General features: G+C 34.3%; 1 protein-coding gene and 1 non-coding gene across 6 annotated transcripts in view; both read right to left on the bottom strand.

Annotated features, from left to right (window-relative positions):
- The window catches only part of TMEM116 (transmembrane protein 116), an 86,001-nt gene that overhangs the window by 53,733 nt on the left and 9,441 nt on the right, over positions 1–22,827 (bottom strand). For 3 of the 5 annotated variants that reach the window (XM_063085478.1, XM_063085474.1, XM_063085479.1), the window contains exons 1-4: positions 19,042–19,165; positions 18,429–18,475; positions 17,888–17,951; positions 12,310–12,441 (exon numbers count right to left, since the gene is read on the bottom strand). In XM_063085478.1, coding sequence (XP_062941548.1) covers positions 12,310–12,441; positions 17,888–17,951; positions 18,429–18,475; positions 19,042–19,089 — 291 coding nt within the window. In that variant the 5' untranslated portion in view covers positions 19,090–19,165. Of the gene's footprint in view, positions 1–12,309; positions 12,442–17,887; positions 17,952–18,428; positions 18,476–18,604; positions 18,675–19,041; positions 19,166–22,827 lie in introns of those variants that run through there. The other 2 variants (XM_063085475.1, XM_063085476.1) reach the window with 2 other exon arrangements.
- On the bottom strand, positions 18,061–18,168 carry LOC134371316 (U6 spliceosomal RNA). Its single transcript, XR_010022755.1, has one exon. It is a non-coding gene; the product is annotated as a U6 spliceosomal RNA (small nuclear RNA).

The raw sequence follows: 22,827 nt of genomic DNA on the forward strand, positions 1-22,827 counted from the left end.
ACCAGATAGCCACCCACACACAAAAGAATGTGCTAAATGCCACTGAATTATACACTTTAAAAGAGTTACTTTTATGTTATGTGAATCTCACCTCAATAAAATAAGTGAAGGTGAAATAAAGACTTTTCAGACAAAGAAAAACTGTCATCAGTAGACCTGCTTTGCAAGAAATGTTAAAAAAGTTCTTCAGAGAGAATGAAAATTATATTGATCAGTAAACTTGGATCTACATAAAGAAAGGAGAAGTATCAAAGAAGGAATAAATGAAGCTAAAGTAAAATATTTTATTTTTCCTATTCTTAATTGATAAAATAGATGATGTTTTCTTCATAGTAATAAGACCAAAAATGTATTGAGTTATGTATCACATAAGTGAAATAAAAAACGACAATGTTATAAGGGACAGGAAAGAACAATGAGAAATACTCTGTTATAAGGTAACTGCACTACCCACAAAGCAGTACAGCTTTATTTGAAAGTGAACTTAGATTAGAAAATGTATATGGCAAACTCTAGGGCAATGACTAAAAAATATTTTGAAGGAAGTAGAACTGACATGCTAAGAGAAGCGAGAAAAATGGGATGATAAAAAGATGCTCTACTAAAACCAGAGAAGGAAAAAAAGGGGAAGATAAAGAAAGGAACAAAGAACAGGTGCAACAAATAGAAAATGGTTATAAATATTATAAATATTAATCCAGCTATATCAATAATTGCTTTAAAGTATGAATCATCTAAATAAACCAATTAAAATACAATGACTATCAGCCTGACCGGCTCAGTTGGTTAAAACATGGTGTTATAATAGCAAAGTCAAGGTTTTGGATCCCTGTACCAGCCAGCTGCCAAAAAATAAATAAATAAATAAATAAATAAAATACAGTGACTATCTGAGTGGATTAAAAAAACAAGACCTAACTATATGTGTCTACAAAAATCCACTTTAAATATGAAGTCACAGATAGATTAAAGGTTAACAGATGTACAAAGGTATTCCATGTGTTATGAACTGAGTGTGTCTGTCAAAATTTATATGTTGAAATCCTGATCCCCAATGTTATAGTATTAGGAGGTCGGGCCTCTGGGAGACAATTAGCTCATAAGGGTGAAGCCCTCACGAATGGGATTAATGCCCTTATAAAAAGACATAAGAGAGCTTGCTCTCTCTGCTCTCCATCAAGTGAGGGTACAACGAGAAGACAGCCATCTCCAAATCAGGAGATGAGCTCTCATCACACACCAGATCTGTTCGTATTTTGCTCTTGGACTTCTCAGCCTCCAGAACTATGAGAAATGAACGTTTGTTGTGTAAGCCACCCAGTATGTGGTACTTTGTTATAGCAGCCCAAACTAAGACACCTTGCTAACACTAATATAGTCAACTGATCTTTGACAAAGGATCAGAGGAAATTCATTAGAGAATTCATGAAAGGCAGCCTTTTCATCAAATGGTGCTAGAACTACGGACATCCATATGCAAAAATATGAAGACAAAGACCTCACACCTTTCAAAAAATTAACTCAAGTCATATACCTAAATGTAAAATACAAAACTATAAAATTTCTGGATGATAATACAGGTATATACAGGTATATCTAGATGATAATACAGGTATAAAATTTCTAGATGAAAATCTAGGTAACCAAGGTCTGTGAAAGAAAAAACAGGCTGGACTTTTTTAGAAAATAGATATTCAAATGAATACATGTACACACATTCACAGCAGCACTCATCACACTCCAAAAGGTGAAAACAGCCCACATATTTATCAGTGGATGAATGGATGAATAAATTGTGGTATATATATACAATGGAACATTATTTGGCCATAAAAAGGAATGAAGTACTGATACACACTATGACATGAATGAACGCTGAAAACGTTATGCTAAGTGAAAGAAACCAGACCCCAAATGTTACATATTTTATTATTCCATTTATAGTAAATATCCAGAATATAGAGACAGCAAGAAGACAGAAAGCAGACTGGTGGTTTCTAGGAGCTGACAGAAGCGGGGTGGGGAGTAACTTCTAAACAGGTACAGGGTTTCCTCTTAGGGTAATAAAAATGATTTGGAACTACACAGAGCTGCTGGTTGAACAATACCATAAATGTTCTAAATGCCACTGAGTTGTTCATTTAAAAATTGTTAATTTTATGTTTTATGAATTTTGCCTCATTGAAAAAAAAACAAAATTAAAAAAAAATCTGTTCTACAAAAAGACACTGTTAAAAGAATAAAAAGATGAGCCACAAACTGGAAGAAAACATTTCCAAAACATATTTGATTGAGGAATTATATCCACAATATACTAATGACTAGTAAAACTCAACAATAAGAAAACAGAAAATTTGGATACCTCACCAAAGAACATATACAGGTTGAAAACGAGCATATGAAAAGATGCTCAATATCATATGCAATTAGGGAACTGAAAATTAAAACTACAATGAGAAACCACTACACACCTATTAGAATGGTTAAAATCCAAAACACTCACACCAAATGCTGATGAGGATGAGGAGCAACAGGGGCTCTCATTTATTATTGGTGGGAATGATAAAGGATATAGCCATTTTGGAAGAGAGTTTGGCAAGTTGTTACAAAGCTAAACACAGGCTTACCATATAATCCAGCAATCATGCTTCTAGTTATCTCCCCAATTGAATTGAAAACTTATGTCCACACAAAAACCTACATACTAATGTTTACAGCAGCTTTATTCATAATTGCCCCAAACTGGAAGCAATCTAGATGTCTTACAATAGGTGAATGAATGAAAAAAACTGTGGTAAATCCATACAATGAATAAAAGAAATGAGTTATCAAGTCATAAAAAGACCTGGAGAAATCTTAAATACATATTGCTAAGTGAAACAGTCAATCTAAAAAGACAATGTACTGTATGATTCCAACAATATGATGTTCTAGAAAAGATAAAACTATAGAAACAGTGAAAAATACCAGTGGGTTTCCAGGGGAAGGGAGAGGGGGAGAAGATGAATGGGTGAAGAGAAATTTTTAGGATAGTGAAACTATTCTGAACGATACTCTAAGTGTGGAAACATGACAGTATCCATTTGTCAAAACCCGTGAAACTGTACAACACAAAGACTGAACTTGAATGTACTACCAACTTTAGTGAATAATGACGTATCAATATTGGTTCATCAATAGTAACAAATATACCACACTGAGGCCAAAATGTTAATTATAGGGGAACTAGGAGGACTGGAGAGGACAGGGCAGGTATATGGGAACTCTCTGCACTATTTGCCCAACTTTTCTGTATATTTAAGACTGTTCTAAGAATAAAACCTATAAAAAACACCGTGGTGTTTACATAGAGATAAAAAAATAGATGAATGGAATAAACAAAGTCCATGCCGTGGATTGAATTGTGTTTCTCAAAGTCCATGTATCAGAAACTTAACCTCCACTGTGACAGTGTCAAGAGGGTGGGAAATCCTATTATGGTAATTGAGAGGTTAGGACTTAAAGTGGCGGTTAGATTGTAAAGACCATGTCCTAGTAAATGGATTAATAAGTTGATGGTTTAATGATGGTTATGGGCATAGTTCTCTGAGGGCTTTAAAAGAAGGGCAAGTGAGGAGATCTCTCTCTCTTTCTCTCTCTCTCTCTCTCTCTGTCTTGCTTCTGCCCTTCTCACAATGTGATACTTTGCTTCACTGAAGTCACCACCAAAGAAGGCCCTCATCAGATGTGTTCTCTGGACTTTGGACTTCCCAGTCTCCAAAACTGTAAGCAGTATTGTTTCTTTACAAATTATCCAGTTTCAGGTATTTTGTTATAAGCAACAGAGACAGACTAACACAGTCCAGAACTAAACCCACAAATATATAGACAAATGATTTTTGAGAACAGCACAAGGTAATACACTAGAGAAAAGGTAGTATTTTCAACACATGGTGCTGGAATACATATCCGAATGCTAAAACTTGTACCCATACATCACACAGTTAATATACTAACTCAAATTGGATCCAGATGTAAATTTAAACCCTAAAATTATAAAACTTCTAAAAGGAAACATAGGAAAAAACTTTGTGATCTCGGGTTAGGCAAAGGCTTCTCACAATAAAAGAACCCATAAATGAGACTTTATCAAAATCAAAACTTCTGTTCTTCGAAAGAGACTGTTAAGAGCACGAAAAGATAAACCACAGTCTGGGAGAAAATCTTTGCAAAGCACATATGTCATAAACAACTTGTACCTAGAATAGATAAAATATTCTCACAACTCAACAATGAGATAAATAACCTAATTTTTAAAGTGGGCTAACAATATGAACTTCACCAAAGAAAAAATCTGGATGTCAAATAATATCAGTCATGAGGGAAAATACAAAGCCACGAGACTGCAATACACACACAATAAAATGAAATTAAAGAGACTGACCATACCAAATATTGACACAGATATGGATATGGAACACTCATACACTGTTTAAAGGTATTGCTATGGACTGAATTGTGCCACCCCAAAAATTCATATGCTGAATTCCTAAGCCCAATGTATTTGGAGATAGGGCCTCTAAAGAGGGAATTAAGGTTAAATGAGGTCATATAAAGGTGAAGTTCAAATCTAATAGGACTCGTGACCTTATAAGAAGAGGAAGAGACACCAGAGCTCTCTCTCACAGAACATGCACAGAGAAAAGGTCATGTGGGGACACGGTGAGAAAGCAGCTGTTTGCAAGCCCGGAAGAGAGGCCACACAAGAAACTGAATTTTCTGGCATCTTAGTCTTGGACTTCTTGCCTCCAAAACTGTCAGAAAATAAATTTGTGTTATTTAAGCCACCTGGCCTACAGTATTTTGTAATGGGAGCCCAAGCAGACTAATGCAGGTGTATATTAAAAAGGTATAACAATTTTGTAAAACACTTTGGCACTTTCTTGAAAACTTAAACATAAAACTACCATATAATACAATCATTCTACTACTAGCTATTTACCCAAGAGGTAAGGCAAGATATGTTTACACAAAGGCATATGCAAAAATGTCCGTAGCGGCTTTATTTTTAATAGCTAAAAATTGAAAATGTCCTTTATGTCTATCAAGAAATGAATGAATATACAAACTGTGGTAAATCCATACCACAGTAGTAATGGATAACTACTCAGTAATGAATAGGAATGAGCTATTGACACATGCAACAACACAGATGAATCTTAAAACAGTGACAAAATCTAGATTAAAAAAAGAATACATACTCCACAATTCCAGTTATATAACTCTAGAAAGTGCAAACAAATCTCTAGTGACAGAAAGCCAATCACTGGTTGCTTGGAGGTAGAATGCAAGGAGGGGCAGAAGAAAAGAATTACAAAGGAGCACAAGAAAATTTGGGGGAAGTGAGAAATTATGTTAACTCTCCTGATTGATGTTATGGTTTCAAGAGTATACACATATATGTCAAAATGTATCAAATTGTACATTTTAAATATTTGCTGTTTATTGTATGTCAATTATACCTCAATAAAGCTGTTTCAAAAAATAAACAGAGTAACATCACGGAAAATAATGGAGTACGGGACTCCAAAAATCCATCCTTCCACTAAAGCAACAATTAAGCTGGGGGAAAAAACTGTCAAAATCAATTCTGGGGGGCTCTGAAATCTAGTCAAAATTTTACAAAAACAAGAGGAATGCTTAATGAAGAAAGATGTTGGTAAATTTTGGTAAGAGAGTGTTGTGGCATTTTAACTTACCTGCCTTACCATTCCCTACTTTCCAGCTCAATGGCAGCTGTGGCGATAGCAGTTTGTACTCCTAGTGCTGGTTGCTGATGCCAGATTGGTCAATATAGACTTTATTCTCAAATAATTGTGGTTGTATATTTTGACCTGTTTGGTGCTTGCCTGCAATATCAGCTTAGGGACTTGTCTTTATTTCACCCACCTCGGAATTTTCTCAGGGCAAGAGTAGCCTCCAAGGCAGCATTTGTCAAAAGCACTTAAATGCAAATATACTAGCTGCAGCCTCCTGGGGCAAGGTATAACAGATGGGACAAACAGCAGAGAGAACCAAAAGCCTGAGAAAGAGGCTGGGGAAGGAGATACATCGGAGAAATGACTGCATTTATTATTCACCAAAGCCAAGATATGGAATCAACCTAAGTGTCCATCAACAGATGAATGGATAAAGAAAATGTGCTATATATACAAGGGTACTTCAAAAAGTTCATGGAAAGATGCGTATTATTTTTTAGCTTTATTTTCCCATGAACTTTTTGAAGTACCTTCGTACACAATGTAATATTATTTAGACTTTACAAAGATGGAAATCTTGTCATTTTCAAAAACATGGATAAATTTGGAGGACATTGTCCTAAGTGAAATAAGACAGGCACAGAAAAACAAATACTGCATTATTTCACTTATATGTGGAATTTTTAAAAGTTGAATTCATAGAAGCAGAGAGTAGAATGGTCATTACCAAGGGGTTGCAGGAAGGAGTGTGACTGGGGAGACATTGGTCAAAGGATACAAAATTTCAGTTAGATAGAAGAAATAAGTTCAACAGATCTATTGTATAACATGGTGACTATAATTAATAACAACGTACTGTATAGTTGAAAATCACTCAGAGATTTTAAGTGTTCTCACCACTAAAAATGTTAAGTATGTGAGGAAATGAATATGTGAACTAGCTTGACTTAGCCATTCCACAATGTACACATATATCAAAACATGTTGTACACCATAAATGTATGCAATTTTTATTTCTCAATTTAAAAAATAAATAAATAAGAAAAGTGCCTGTGTATACTAGGGTATCTAGAAGACCACGTACATGTCCAGAGTAGGACATACACTTAGAAAAGGTATATACTTTCACCTCTGTTTGACCTTTAGGTTTCATGCAAACAGGAAGTGAAGGTTAAGGCAGAGTTCTAAATGACCCTAGCTAAAAATTGAAGGAATGCCCCAACACAGAGCCAATATGCAAAGAGCAGGAGAGGTTTTTGTTTGTTTTTATACCAGACATTTAAGGAAATCTCTGTACACGAGCTCACCACTAAAGTAATGGAAGGAAACTTCAGTGACCATACAGAGCAAAGAATACAGCCTTTAAAAAAATAGTTTACAAATGGAAGATCCAAACATAACTATTAAATCTCCATAACTATTAAGGAGATTTAATCAATGATTGAAAACCATCCACCAAGAAAAGCCCAGGACTAGATGGCTTGATTGGTAAATTCTATCAAGTATTCAAAAAATAATTAAACACCCAGTACTCCTCAAGCTATTCCAAAAAATTGAATAGGAGGGAACACTTTTTTTTTTTGGACCAGTAAGGGGATCACAACCCTCGGCATGGTGCAGTCTGAACCACACTCAACCAGTGAGTGCACCGGCCATCCCTATATAGGATCTGAACCCGCGGCCTTGGCACTACCAGCGCTGCACTCTCCTGAGTGAGCCACAGGGGCCGGCCCAGGAGGGAACACTTTTAAATTCATTCTATGAGGCCAGTATTATCCTGACACCAAAGCCAGACAAAGATATACCAAAGCCAGACAAAGATACTACAAGAAAACAACAGACCAAAATCCCTAATAAATACTGATGCAAAAATCCTCAATAAAATAGTAGCAAACCAGATTCAACAGCCCACTGAAGGGATTATACACCATAACCAAACAGGATTTATTCTTGGAATGCAAGGATGGTTCAACATACAAAAATATCAATCCATGTTATACACCACATTAAAAAAAGGGAAAAAACTATGTGATCATCTCAATTAATGCAGAAAAAGCATTTGACAAAATTCAACACCCTTTTATGACAAAAATTTAAAAAAAACTATAAATGGAAGGAAACTACCACAACATAATAAAGGCCATATATGAAAAGCCCACAGATAACATCATACTCAATGGTGAAAAACTAAAAGCCTTTCTTCTAAGTTAAGGAATGAGGCAAGGATGCCTGCTTTTGCCACTTCTACTCAACATAGCACTAGAAGTCCTAGCTAGAGTAATTAGACAAGAAGAAAAAACAAAAGATAACCAAACTGGAAAAGAAGACATAAAATTATCTGTTCACAGATGGCATGATCTTATATGTAGAAAACCGTAAATATTACACACACACGAAAAACAGTTAGAACTAATAAATTATTCAGCAAAGTAACCAGATACAAAATCAACACTCAAAAATCAGTTGCATTTCTATATACTAACACTGAACCATCTAAAAAAGAAATTAAAAAAATAATTCCATTTATGATACCATTAAAAAGAATACTTAGGAATAAACCTGACCAAGCAGTCAAAAGACTTGTACACTGAAAACTGCAAAACACTAAAAGAAATTAAAGAAGACACCAATAAATGCAAAGACAACCATGTTCATGGACTGGAAGACTTACTATTATCAAGATATCAATACTATTATCAAGATATCACCCTAAGTGACCTATGGATTCAGTGCAATCCCTATCAAAATCCCAAAAACATTTGTTTTGCAGAAATAGAAAACTCCATAGTAAAATTCATATGGAATCTCAAGGGATCCCAAATAGCCAAAACAATCTTGAAAAAAAAGAACAAACTTGGAGGACTCACACTTCTTGGTTTCAAAACTTACTACAAAGCAATAGCAATCAAAACAGTGAGGTATTGGCATAAAGATAGACATATAGACCGAATGGATCAGGATAGAGAGCCCAGAAATAAACCCTGACATAAAAGCAGTCTTCAAAAAGTTTATGGAAAGATTTGTATTATCTTTAATTCAATTTTTCAATGCATTTTTTGAAGTACCCTTGTATATGGTCAAATGTTTTCAACAAGGGTGCCAAAATCATTAAATGGAGAAAGGACACTCTTTTCAACAAATAGTACTGAGGAAACTTGATATCCACACGCAAAAGAATGAAGTTGGACCCTTACCTTACATTATATACAAAAATTAACTCAAAATAGATCAAAGACCTAAAAGAAAGACCTAAAACTAGAAAACTCTTAAAAGAAAACATGGAATAAAAGCTTCATGACATTGGATGTGGCAATAATTTCTTGGATAAGACATCAAAACCACAAGCAACAAAAGAAAAAATAGGGAAATTGGACTACATCAAAGTTTTAAAAGCTTCTGTGCAACAAAGGACACAATCAACAGATTGAAAAAGCAACCTATGGAATGGGAGAAAATATTTGCAAATTGTATGTCTGATAAGGGGTTAATATACAGACTATATGAAGAATTCCTACAGCTCAACAACAAAAAACAGCCTGATTTAAAAATGGCCAAAGACTTGAACAGACATTTCAAAGAAGATGCACAAATGGCCAATAAGCACAAGATGCTCAACAGCACTAATTATAAGGGAAATGCAAATTGAAACTGTAACGAAATACCACTTTACACCCATTAGGATGGCTACTATAAAAAAGAAACAAGAAAAGAAATCAACAAGCATTGGTATGGACGTAGAGAAACTGCAAACCTATGCATTGCTGATAGAAATTTAAAATGTGCAGCTGCTATAGAAAACGGTATGGTGGTTCCTCGAAAAATTGAACAGAATTCCCATGTGATCCAGTAATTCCACGTCTGTATATATACACAAAAGAATTGAAAACAGGGGCTCAAACAGATATTTGAACATCAATGTTTATAACAGTGTTAGTCGCAATATACAAAAAATGGAAGCATCTCAAGTATCCATTGACACTTGAATGGATAAACAAAATCTGGTATGTCCATACAATAAAATGTAATTCAGACATGAAAAGGAATGCAATTCTGACATATGGTACAACATGGATGAACCATAAAGACGTTATGTTAAGTGAAATAAACCAGACACAATAGGACAAATATTTTATAATTCCACTAATATGAGGTACCTATAGTAGTCAAATTCATAGAGACAAAAGTAGAACAGTAGTTATCAGGGGCTGGGAGTAGGAGGGTAATGGAAGTTATTGTTTAATGGGTACAGAGTTTCAGTTTGGGATGATGAAAAAGTTCTGGAGATGAATAATGGTGATGGTTGCACAACAATGAATGTTTAGTGCTAATGAACAGTACACCTGAAAATGGCGAAGATTATAAATCTTATGTAATGTATTTTTAACACAATTAAAATTAAGTGGTTAAAATGGTAAATTTTATGTTATGAATATTTTACCACAATTTTTAAGAATAAAACAAAGAAACAAAATAAGTTAGTGTGTTTAAGCCCTCTCCAGCCCACCCTCCTGTTAATTACAAACAAGAACGCTGGGAAAAATATAAAAAACTACTTGAGGACTCTGAAAAGTAAACAAAAAACAGGTGGATTATGGAAGGGAGTCCAAATGAACTGCACAGAATTGTTTCCCAAAGTTTTTGCCCCTTCTCTCTCAAGCATGTACCCAAGCATCTCTCAAGCATCTCTCATGATGCTGCTCACTAAAGGCATCTAAAACTCTGATAGAAATGTATCTTCAGGCCTTAGAAATCAGAAACGGGCCCCCTTTCAGCAGGCAAGTATGCAGGGAATCCCAGAAGTGAGAGAGCCAGGAAAGGGGATGCCTTAATTCCTGTATGATCCACCCAAGTCTCAGCCTAACTTCTCTACCATGCACATGCATGACAATCCCAAATCAGCATAGCCAAGGATTAGAGAATCGGACTGAGATTTGAACCACTGCCCACAGATGATGAGACAAAATTTATATTCTAAACCTAATCAGGTTGATTGCCTGCTAAACAAAAGCATTAGCAATCTCCAAAAAGTTATAAAAGGACCCAGAGTCTATGCAACATAGTATTCACAACATCTAAGACACAACCCTCAATTATTTGACATACAAAGACCAGGAAAAATGTGACCCATTCTCATGAGAAAAAACAATCAATAGACACTAGCCTAGAAATGAGCCAGATATTGGAAATATCCAAAAAATATTTTTAAAAGTAGCTATTGTAATACATATACTCCATGAGGTAAAGGCAAACACATCTGAAATTATTTTAGGGGGTGATGGAAATAGGAATTTTTGTTATCTTGATTTGTGGTGATGATTTCCTGGGAGTATACATATGTCAAAACAGATCAAATTGTACACCTTAAATATATGTAGTTTATTGTAGATGTAAAAAACAAAGTAACGGGGCGAGCCCGTGGCGCACTCGGGAGAGTGCGGCGCTGGGAGCGCGGCGACGCTCCCGCCGCGGGTTCGGATCCTATATGGGAATGGCCGGTGCACTCACTGGCTGAGTGCCGGTCACGAAAAAGATAAAAAAAAAAAAAAAAGTAACATTATACATCAACAAAGATGTAAAAAACAAAGTAACATTATATATCAATAAAAATGTAAAAAACAAAATAATATTAATCACATTTGTACCAAGCATAAGTAAATGTTATTAGTGGCCATTTTATAATTAGAAGATTGACATTCAGAAACATTAAGTACTTGTCCAACATCACAAAGTTAATCAGGTCCAGGATTCTTATGCAGATTATTTTTATTTCAAAAACTATAGTATTATTTCCTTATCTGAGAAAACGTACATCCTTAACTCTATTTAATTTATGAGGCTGTTAGAATGGTTGAACAAAGTATGTCACAAAAACATATTAAACTCATATGAGAGAGATAACCTATTAGTGCATAGATTTTATATCACAAATTACATGTTATTACTTTCCTACTAAATTGAAAAAAAAAAATCCAGCAGTAAGCATAGACTGCATTTTAACCTCTACTTTTCTCACTTTGAAAGTCTCATAAATAGAGAAGAAGCATTATATACTGATGATACTATGTGAGTTAATCCATTGACAAAATTCATGAAAGGTATATAATCCATTATAATTGTCTGTAGTATTTTCAAAACCCAGTGTTTATTTGATTCCTATAATACAAAACCATGCAGTCTTCAAAAGATGTTGTAGAAGAATGTTTCATTACATAGAAATATGGTCACAATATATTGAATAATAAAAGCAGATTATAAAAAGTATTTATGTATTATTTTGTTTGTTTTAAAATATACACTCACATAGAAAGATTGGAAGAATTATAACATATATAAAATATTAAAAAGTAATTATATGGGGGGATTTTAATTGTCTTTTTGCTTCTCTGAATTTTCCAAATTTTCTATAATAAATAAGTAGTGTTTTTTAATATGAAAAATGATAAAACCTATTATTTCAAAGTGTAACAATAAACAAATGGGTCTCCACTTCTCAGGATGTATCATTTTGCTTTCTATTTAGATCTGAGCGTGTCTTTCTTGCAAGGTGCAGTCACAGTCTAGTAGCACTTACCTGTCCAACTGCTTGCAGGTTATAGCAGATGATGTCCTTACTGGCTGCTGAAGTTCCATAGAGAAGTGCCTCAGTGAGCCAGCAAATTCCCAGAAGCAGGTCAGAGAAGCTCAGATAAAAGAGTGGCCTTATCTGTCAAAGCAACAAAATCTTCATTTCATAAGTGATACAGCTAGGAGAACACACCAATTGATTATTTTTACATTTTATGTTTCTAGTTGAAAATTGGGCATCACTTTTCCAAGGCGTCTGCCATTAGTTGACTGTGGGGAATGTAAAGGAAAACTCCAGATAGGAAGGAATCTGTAATCACAGCTATCCCAACTTTCCTGAAATCAGAGTATGGACGGATGGATTAGCCCTGGATCTTCTTACTCATAGGGACACTCCTTTCTCAGATATAGGGTCAAATGACAGATGAGAAATTTTGTGGTGGAGACACACCACAAACAGACGATTGAGAGCACTCTATTTGCACAGCCAACATCTTCTAAAATAGGAAATGAGATTATCTGCTGAGTATTTAGGGATGCAGTCAAGGACTTGAAGAAAATAAAAATAGGTTTTTACGACAATAACAAAAAGTCGGGGTGAGGAAAAACATCAGTATGAACTACACATGCTGCCTTTCAGTTTCGGGACATGCTGGTTAAGTCCGTCCTCTTACTTTCTAGGATCCTTCTCCTTTTGGTCTCCCCATCCCTGCTTATCTAAAAACATTTTTGGTCCTTCTATGAAGAAAATTATAAAGTGTTCATTGAGAGACACTAAAGAAGATCTAAAAAGTAAATAAATATGTCATGCTCATGGATTGTAAGATGCAATATTATCAAAACATCAGTTCTCTCTAAATTGATCTATAGATTAAATGCAATCTTAATTAAATCACAACTGATTTTTCTGTGGAACTTGACAAGCTGACTCTAAATTTGATGTAGAAATACAAAATATAAAGATAATTAAGACACTCTTGAAGAAAAAGGAGGAGAACTTGCCCTGCCACAACTTGAGATTTAATATAAAGCTAGAGTACATATACTGTGGTACTAACACAGAGATGGGCAAACAGATGAATAAAATGGAATAGAGAGCCCAAAACGAACCCAAGAATATATACAGACCTTTGATATATAATAAAGATGGCTTTTTCTATTGGTGGAAAAAGGGTAGTCTTTTCAAAATATGATGCTAGAACAACTGGGTATCCATATGGGAAAAAAATGAAATTGGATCCCTACTTTATACTTCATACTACCCTCAAAATTCAGTTCCAGGTGGTTTAAAGACCTAAATGTAAAAGGCAAAATCTAGAAGCCTTTTTTAGGTAATTCAGGAGAATGTCTCCAACTTCTTGCTAGGAAAAGTTTCCCTAAACAAAACACACAAAGCTCTAAAAGAAATAATGGAAAAACTCACCAACATTAAAATGAAAAAAAAAAAAACCCAAAAACTAAAAACAATCTGTGTCAAAAAATACCATAAAGAAAGTGAAAGGACATGTCTCAAATGCAGAGAAGATATTTGTAACACATATAACTGACAAAGGACCAGTATCCAACCTATATTTAAAAAAAAAGAAAAATTTAAAAAGCAATAAGGAAACCCTACAGAAAAACGGGCAAAAGAACTTAACAAAAGAGGAAACCCAGGGGCTGGCTGGTTAGCTCCATTGGTTAGAGCTCTGCCTTGTAACACCGAGGTCAAGGGTTTAGTTCCCTGTACTGGCCAGCAGCCAAAAAAAAAAAAAAAAAAAAAGGAACAAAAGAGGAAATCTAAATGGCCATAGCCATATGAAAATGTGCCTGACTTCATTAGTAACCAAGGGAATGACTTAAAACCACAATAAGAAAAAAATTACACACCCATTGCAAAAATTTTAAAAGTCTGACAATATCAAATATTAATGGGAACACAAAGCAATAGGACACTTCATAAACTTCTGGTGAAATCATCTGGAAAGAGTTTGGCATTTATTTAGAAGATGTACAAATCCTATGAAAATTCTGATAGGTAAACACACTAGATATATTCAAGCATTTGTGCGCTACAAGACATGTACAAGAATGTTTACAGTAATGTACTGAAACAATATATTATACCCTACAAATATGTATGTGTTAAAATATTTCGAATTAAAAAATGAGTACTTATAGCAGCATAGATAAGTAAATAAATTGTGGTATATTCATACTATAGAATGCTAAACATCAATGAAAATGAAATAAACTAGAGCTATACACAACATGGTAAAATATCAATAATATTGAGGAATATAAGCAAGTCACAAAACAATACATACCAAAAATACAGATAGTATCATTCCATTTATGTCAAGTTCAAAAACAAGCAAAACTAAATCATTTAGAGGTACATACTAGTACATTACTAGTAAACTGTATATAAAAGCAAAAAAAAATGTTTATCACAAAAATCTAGATAGTGGTTACCCCTACAGGTGCGGTAGAGAGTTGCAATTGGGAAGAACTACAATAGGTATATCTGGGGGTGCAGGTAATGTTCTATTTCTTGTCACTAGCGTTTGTTTATAATCGTTCTTTAAACAGTACATACATGTTTCATGCATTGTAGTTCATATCTGATATAAATTACAATAAAAATACATTTATAAATTTTTAAGTCCTCATCAGATACTACCTAATATAAAACTAATCTCCTCTCCTATATAAATGGGAATTTTTCTCCTATCTTTCCTCCAAACAAGAGGAAAGTTAAGATGCTCATACCTTGCTAATATGGTCAAGTTGCCTTGGCTAACAAACATAAATGAGTGAAATAATGTATAATAAACACAATTTAAAGTGTAAAGTATTTAATAAATATCAGATATTATTATTTTAACCATATATGGCTTTTAATCTGGGTAAGCCTGCTAAAATTCCAGCCAGATGGGACATTTATATATTTTACTATGACCTATCACAAGTTTATAACTTATCAATAACTATGTTGAAGGAAATACAAAGAAATTTTACTTCCATGAAGAATAAGGTGGAATAAACACTGTATAAACAGTATGAGTTTTCCCTAGGGAAGTTCTGGGTCTAGGTCTATCCTGGTGAAGTGAAAGACCTAAAACAAGTCATATTAACAGTCTTCTAAAATACTGCTTCTTAATATTTCTATTTAAGTGAAATCAAGTCACAAAGAATATCAAAAGTTATCTGCATGGGAAAATGAAGTTACACAAGTGCAACGAAGTATATCTGCCTCAATTTTTTTTAACATTGGCTGGCCTGGCCACTTTCTTCTCCCTTCATATTGACTCTCTGCATCACTGTCTAACCAGCTAGACCTATAAAATATTTCCCACAGATTTCTTGAATTTAGTATCATTATTTTTAATTTAATAGGCCATTTTTGTCATTTTCAGATAATAACCTTCCCTGTATTTCTGCTGTTAATATTTTTTTGTTGTTGAGGGTTGGCTGGTAGCTCAGTTGTTTAGAATGTGATATGATAACCACTATGGACCAGAGTCCAATCCTGGTTACCTGCCAGCCGCCAAAAACAAACAACCAACCAAAACATGTTCTTTGATGAAGAAATAAAAAGAAAACAGTAGAGTATAGCTGATATTTTTAACCTGGAAAAATTGGAATCTTTCCTCAGTCAAGAAAATAGAATGTGTAGGAACCACTTAACTGAGTGATTGCTAAGATCCTCTAGGCTCTGGTCATGTGAAAGATGTGAGAACTGAAGCCAGAGAAATTAAAGATCACATCTAACTCAAAGTAGACCCTACATCTTTATGAAGCCCTAACCCACTCTCATGCTATTGAGTCACCTTAGAGCAGTGGTTTTCAATCAGGAATGATTTTGTACACCTGCCTCCCTTCCCCCAACTCAGGGACATTTGGCAATGTTTGAAGACATATTTGGTTGTCAAGACTGCAGAGGGGAGGTTTTGCTACTAGAATTTAATGGACAAAAGCTGTGAAATGTGCAGGACAACCTCTACAAAAATAATTATCTAGCTCAAAAGTTCAATAGTGCTGAAGTTGGAGATCTGAATCAAAGGAAGATGTTTGGCCTAATATTACTTTAACAGGCAATGACGATACAGCATCAAGACTTCTACTTTTGAGTTTTACTTATGTAGTCACATTCCACCTCAAACTTCAAAATTCTCTTTTCATTAGGCAGTATATTTCAGAGGTTTAAAAAGCATATGTGGGGAGAGGCTTTAGAATAAAGTAGTATGCACTCAAATTCTAATTCCAACACTTACTAGCTTTAAGACCTTAGGAAAGTCCCTCACTCTTACTAGGATTCCGTTTCTTTGTCTACAACATCAAACTGATAATATCTACTTCAATGTTATTTTAAGGATTAAATGAAAATGTATTTAAAGCACTAAGCACATGTCTAGAATAAATAGTAAAAATTTTGTTTAATTTGGAGGGGGTTGTAGTTAAGAGTATAGATTTTTGAAAATCCCTGTTCTGCTACTTACCATGTAACTTGAACAAGTTATTTCCTACTCTGAGTCTCAATTTCCACATCTGTGAAATGGGCCTATACTGTTCTTCTCATAAGAGAGAAGATACTCAATGAGATAAAGTATGTAAAACACTCAGCATTGTTGGAACATAGTAAGTGCTCTACACACAGAAGCTATTTTTATTATTAAAGTGGGTCTAGGGCTGGCCGGTTAGCTCAGTTGGTTACAGCTGATAACACCAAGGTCCTGGGTTTGATCCCTGTACCAAACCAGCCACCAAAATAAAATAAATAAATAAATAAGATAAGATATGATAAATAAATAATGAAGTGGGTCCAATAAAATCCAGTGGCATTTTCTACATACAAAAGCTTTCCCACATACATGTTCTGAAGTATATTTTGCCTAATTTTGTGCCATTTGGCTGATTAGAGAAACTGTTGTTACATTTCTCTAAAAATCTTTACAGAGCTAGCAAATATATCATTCTCCCTAGCACTCCATGACTTAGGACAGTTTTTACCTTGATATTTTTGCTATGAATAGTTTAAAAAAGGATGTATGAGGTACTTCAGAAAGTTTGTGGAAAAATGGAATTAAAAGATAATACAAAGCTTTCCATGAACTTTTTGATGACCCCTCGTAAGCTATATTCTGTTTTCACCATTAATTGTAATTGCTTTGAAGGCCAGAGCAACAAAACAAGTATCTTTCATATGGCGAAGTCTTTAAACTATCTTCTAGCCTCACTAACAATTTTATGAAAGTATCAAAATCAGAAAGCTCACCTATAGGCAAGACCCTGACACACTTAGAGTGAATATAGGCTTCAGACAACACTTTCTGTTCCTTAACCTTAATCATTAATACATACTAATGAAATAGACATTTAGTAGTTAATCTCTCAGAATTCAAAGTTATAATGAAAATAATCACCTAGAAGAAAAGGGAGCCCTGTTGACAGTGCCTAAAATACCTCACTATATCATAATGACAAATTTGCTAGTATCTAATTCATAGAATTGTTCTGTGAATTACAGGTAACACCTCTCTGTTATTTATTTCAAAGCCTAAGTCACTAAAAGTTCAAATCCAACACAAAGAGAGATTGCTTACCTCTGGAGATTTCTGTATATTCTGGAATACAGCATAGGCAATAAGTGAACTTGAACCTATAACACTGAGAGACATAGAAAATGATCATTAAAACAAAAAAAATTTTGCTATTGATTTTTGTTGTTTTTTTTTAGTTTGACACAATTCATGTAAAATGAATTGCACAAAATTTTTAAAAATATGGAAACTTCACAAATTTGCATGTCATCCTTGTACAGGGGCTATGCCAATCTTCTCTGTGTCATCCCAATTTTTATAATATGTCCTGCTGAAGTGAGCACTTTACTATTGATTTTGCAGTGAATCCTGCTGATCAGGTTGTCCACTGATTTTCATATGTTATTCCTCAATCTGTTTTGTTGTTGCTATTGTTGTTGATGTTATTACATTTTATTATTCAGAAAATATTGACATGGTAAAGAATATCATTTCTTTCTAACTAAAGAATAAAAGCAAATCCCCAGGGGAAAAACTGCAGAATTCTCCAGTTTTGCTTTTACTAGTTTAGACAGTCATATTATATGAGATTAAATAAACATACCTTAGAGTAGCCATGACAAATTGTATCCACTGTATTGCAGAAAAAACCTAAGTAACACAAGGAAGAGAGAATAAAATTAAACCTTTTACACTTTATATTCAACCCAACTCCAATTTCACTGTTTATTAACTATCTGTACAGCACAAATTCTTCTTCAAAGTCTAATCAAAACATACTAGGAGTCTGAAAATGAGAGAGAAGGTTGAAAAAGCCCCTGAAAGGGCAGGGCACGGTGACTCTTTTTTCCTCTCTTACTTCCACTTCTCTGGGAAACAGTAAGATAAAAATAGAGAGGTGGGTAGGAAATGACTGAATGAAAAAAGAATGTTGAATAAGAAAACTAATAAAGGGAAGAATTAAATGGAGAAGAGGTAGGAAAAGTTAAATTTTGAGAGAGAACAGATGTGTGGAAAGAATGGGTAATAGGAAAGGCAAACAAATACCGAACAGAGTTCACTAACAGACAGCTAGAAAAGACAGAGAAAAAACAGAATAGTAAACAATAGAGAAATAGAAGAAGAGTTAGTGGTATGGAGAGACATACTGAGTAGAAAATACATAACAGGTAAGAAGAAAGGGGGAGCAAAAAAAGAAGGACAGCTTCTGATCTTACCGAGTCCCAGCTGTCCTCCAGAATGCCAGCCTCCAGTGGGAAGGCCATAGAGACTTCCAGTCCAGCTACTCTTAAGCAGCTGATCCTTCTCGGTCAGATTCTGAATCCTAAAGCACAGGTGGCTCCACCCCTAACCCAGCCGGGCTCCTCCCTACCTAATCCTGCTGTGTACCTTGAGGACAAGGAAAGAGGTGGTGACAAGTGGAGGAGAAAGCTAAGCAGAAGGAACAAAAATAGAAAGAGCAGGTGACAAGGAAACAAAGTTGTAAGAAGCATTAGGAATTGTAAGAAGGGGCAAGAGGCAGGAGTAATAAAAAGCAGAGAGTATGAGTCATAGTGAAAAGATAAATAGAGCTACAAGTTAGAAATGGAACAGAAAAAAGAGAGAGAAAGAAATGGGGTAGAAAAGAGGAGATCTGCTTAAAACTTGCTCCTGTTTAGAGATAGAAGACTGTGATGGGAGAGGTTGAATATTCACTTAATCAGTAAAGTTTTAGTAATGCCAGTGAAAAGCTGAGAAGAGAAGAGGTTATTAATGTTTGTCATATTTAATACTAACATATTCTTAAATATTTGGAATCCCAAATCTTCACCAGAAATATATTAAATTACACCATTCATTTAATATATTTGTTTAAATATCAACTTCGTGCAAAGCAGTGTGTTATGAAAAATATAAACATTAATAAGATAGAGATCCAGCCTTCCAGGAGCTTATAATAAAGCAGGAAAAATGGCTTGGATACCAAAAACTCAAGTGATCTGCACACAGCAATAACACACCTTCACAGAATGGCATTCAAACAGGATTTGGAAGGACTGTTAAAATTTGGACAGACAAGTTACTCAAATGGATATAAAGCCAAGAAAAACACTCACCTAATAAAATATTTTTATTTAAGCAAAAAGGTTTCTAAAAATAATACAGAAGATTTCTAGTAATGACAGCTGCTTATTGTCAAGTGCTTTCTATGTGTAAGGCTCTATGTTAAGACTGGGGGAAAGAAAAGCAGAAAGAAAAACATTCATTTGTGTAACCATTTATCCTTCATCTAGCCTTACTTTCATATACTCTATAAATATTTACTGATAACATAAATTAGATAATTTGCATGGCTAGAATAATTTAAATGTATGACTCATTTGTTCATATCAGGTTAAGATTATAGTTTGGAGTGGAAGACCAGGCACTGTTAAGTGAAAGTAGGTTCTAATCACACACACAAAAATAAAAATACTAGGAAACTTCTGGATCAGAAGTCCCCAGCATAAGGTCTTGGGGAGTGTTTTGATGCCTCTACTCATATGTCTATCTAATAAGTATGAGGAGACTAATGACAGTTTCACCAAGTGATAAGAAAATGCTTTTGGACAAAGGAATCTTGTCTCAGTCAAGAACAAATCTCAAATTGTTCAGAGAACAGCCATGCCAAATCAGTCTTGATAGGATAACCAACCTCAGAGAACTTTTCTCTTTGGCTTCTATTTTAAAATGTCTATGCAACCTACCAACATTTGGGGATTTACTTTTCCGTTTTTCCCTCTAAATTAATCCCCTGACTTCTGTGTATTCAGCACTTTTCCCCTTTGAAGTATCTTTGGAAACATAATCTTTCCATCTTCCTTTTTTACAAGGGCTAACCCAAGCTCAAATGATGAAGTTGGTGGTATTTATTTTTAGTTTTTTCTCTTCCTCTTTCTAGTAAAAAGCCCTTAGCAAGTTCAAACACATCCCAGCTCTCACTTAATGTAATGGGTTACTAATATTACATATCAGTTGAACTTAACAGATATTCATTAAATTCCCACCATGAGCAAGTTACTCAAATGGACATAAAGACAAGAAAGACACTCGCCTGGTAAAACATTTTTATTTAAGCAAAAAATTTTCTAAAAATAATATAGAAGATTTCCAGTAATAAATAGCTGCCAATTATCAAGTGCTTTCTATGTGTAAGGCTCTATGCTAAGTATTTTAGTCATTACCACAAACATTAAGGTAAGAAATAGTGGTATTCCCATGTTGCAAACAAAGAAATCAAGGCTTTAAAAGTAGTCACTTCCCTAAGGTTATAGGGTTATCAACTGGTAATGCCAACATTCAAACCTGGTCTGTCTGAGTCAAGAGTTCTCACGCTTAACAGGTACAATATTTTCACGGGGTGCTGGTTAATGGAATAATAGGGAAAGAATTTTATAAATTAATGTGACATCAAGGGAGTTCTCTGATCAGCTCAGACATAGAAAGGAGAGCACATATTTAGTGCTGAATGGAATAACATAGATCTTTGAGAGATTAGGCAATGGTTTCTTACATATGACACTAAAATCACAAGCAACAGAAGAAAAATTAGATAAATTGGTCTCTTCCAAAATGAAAATATTTTGTGCTTCAAAGGATACCATCAAGAAAGTGAAAAGATACTTTACAAAACTGGAGGAAATATTTGTAAATCGTGTATCTGATAAGGGACTTGTATATAGAATATATAAAGAATTCTTACAACTTAATAATAAAAGACAACCTAAACAAAAAGTGGGCAAAGATTTTAAGTAGAGGTTTCTCAAAAAAAAAAAAAAAATATATATATATATATATTTATTTATATACACAAATGACCAATAAGCACATGAAAAGATGCTCAGCATCATTAGCCATCAGGGAAATACAAATCAAAATCACAATGAGACGCCACTTCATACCCACTAGGATGACTGTCATCAAAAAGATAGACAATGGTAAATGTTGGTGAAGATGTGGAGAAATAGCCACCCTCCTACGCTGCAGATGGGAATGTAAAATGGTGCAGTTTGGCAGTTCCTCAACAGGTTAAATATATAGTTACCACATGATTCAGCCCTTAGGTATATACCCAAGAGAAATGAAAACATATGTCCACATAAAAACTTGGACACAAATGTTCATAGCAGCATTATTTGTAATAGACAAAAAGTTGAAATAACCCAAATGTCCACCAACAGGTAAATGGATAAATATAACATAGTATCTCCATATAATCAGCAATTAGAAGAAGCACTGATATATGTTACAACATGGATGAATCTTGAAAGAAGTGAAAGAAACCAGTCACAAAAGACTACATATTGTATGATTTCATTCATACAAATGTTCAAAATAGGTAAATCTATAGAACTAGAAAGCAGATTAGTGGTTGCCTGGGACTAGGAGGGTAGTTTGGGGAGAATTGGGGAGTGGCTGCTAATGAGCATGGTGTTTGTATTTTGGGGAAGACAAAAATGTTCTAAAATTAGATAGTGGTGATGGATATAAAACTCTGTGAATATACTAAAAAACCATCAAGTTGTACACTTTAAAAGGACAAACTATATATGTGAATTATACGTCAATAAAGTTATTGCCAATAAAATGAAGTTAGGGACAAAAGCAAGAAAGAAATGTCCCATTGCTGGAATTCATAGTGTAATGGTTAATGGATAACATGTTTCTGTCTTCCCTACTGAAAAGAATAATATTCAGAATAAAAAGTGTAAAACAAACATTCTAAGAGGAAATTGAAGAAAAAGATTGTAAAGAGAGCACCTGACTGCTCTAAATAAATCCATTGCTCCCGGCCTGAACAAATTACACTCCAGGATTTTGACAAAACTTGCAGATTAATCCAATAAACCATTGAAAGAAACCTGAGAGTTCGTGTAAAAATGGGAAACTTGCTAGAAAACTAGTGATAACTAAAATATTTTTATTTTTAATCTTTTTTTTTTTTTTTGACTGGTAAGGGGATCGCAGCCCTCGGCACGGTGTGG

Source organism: Cynocephalus volans, chromosome 2 (assembly GCF_027409185.1).
Source record: "Cynocephalus volans isolate mCynVol1 chromosome 2, mCynVol1.pri, whole genome shotgun sequence".
NCBI lineage: Eukaryota > Metazoa > Chordata > Mammalia > Dermoptera > Cynocephalidae > Cynocephalus > Cynocephalus volans.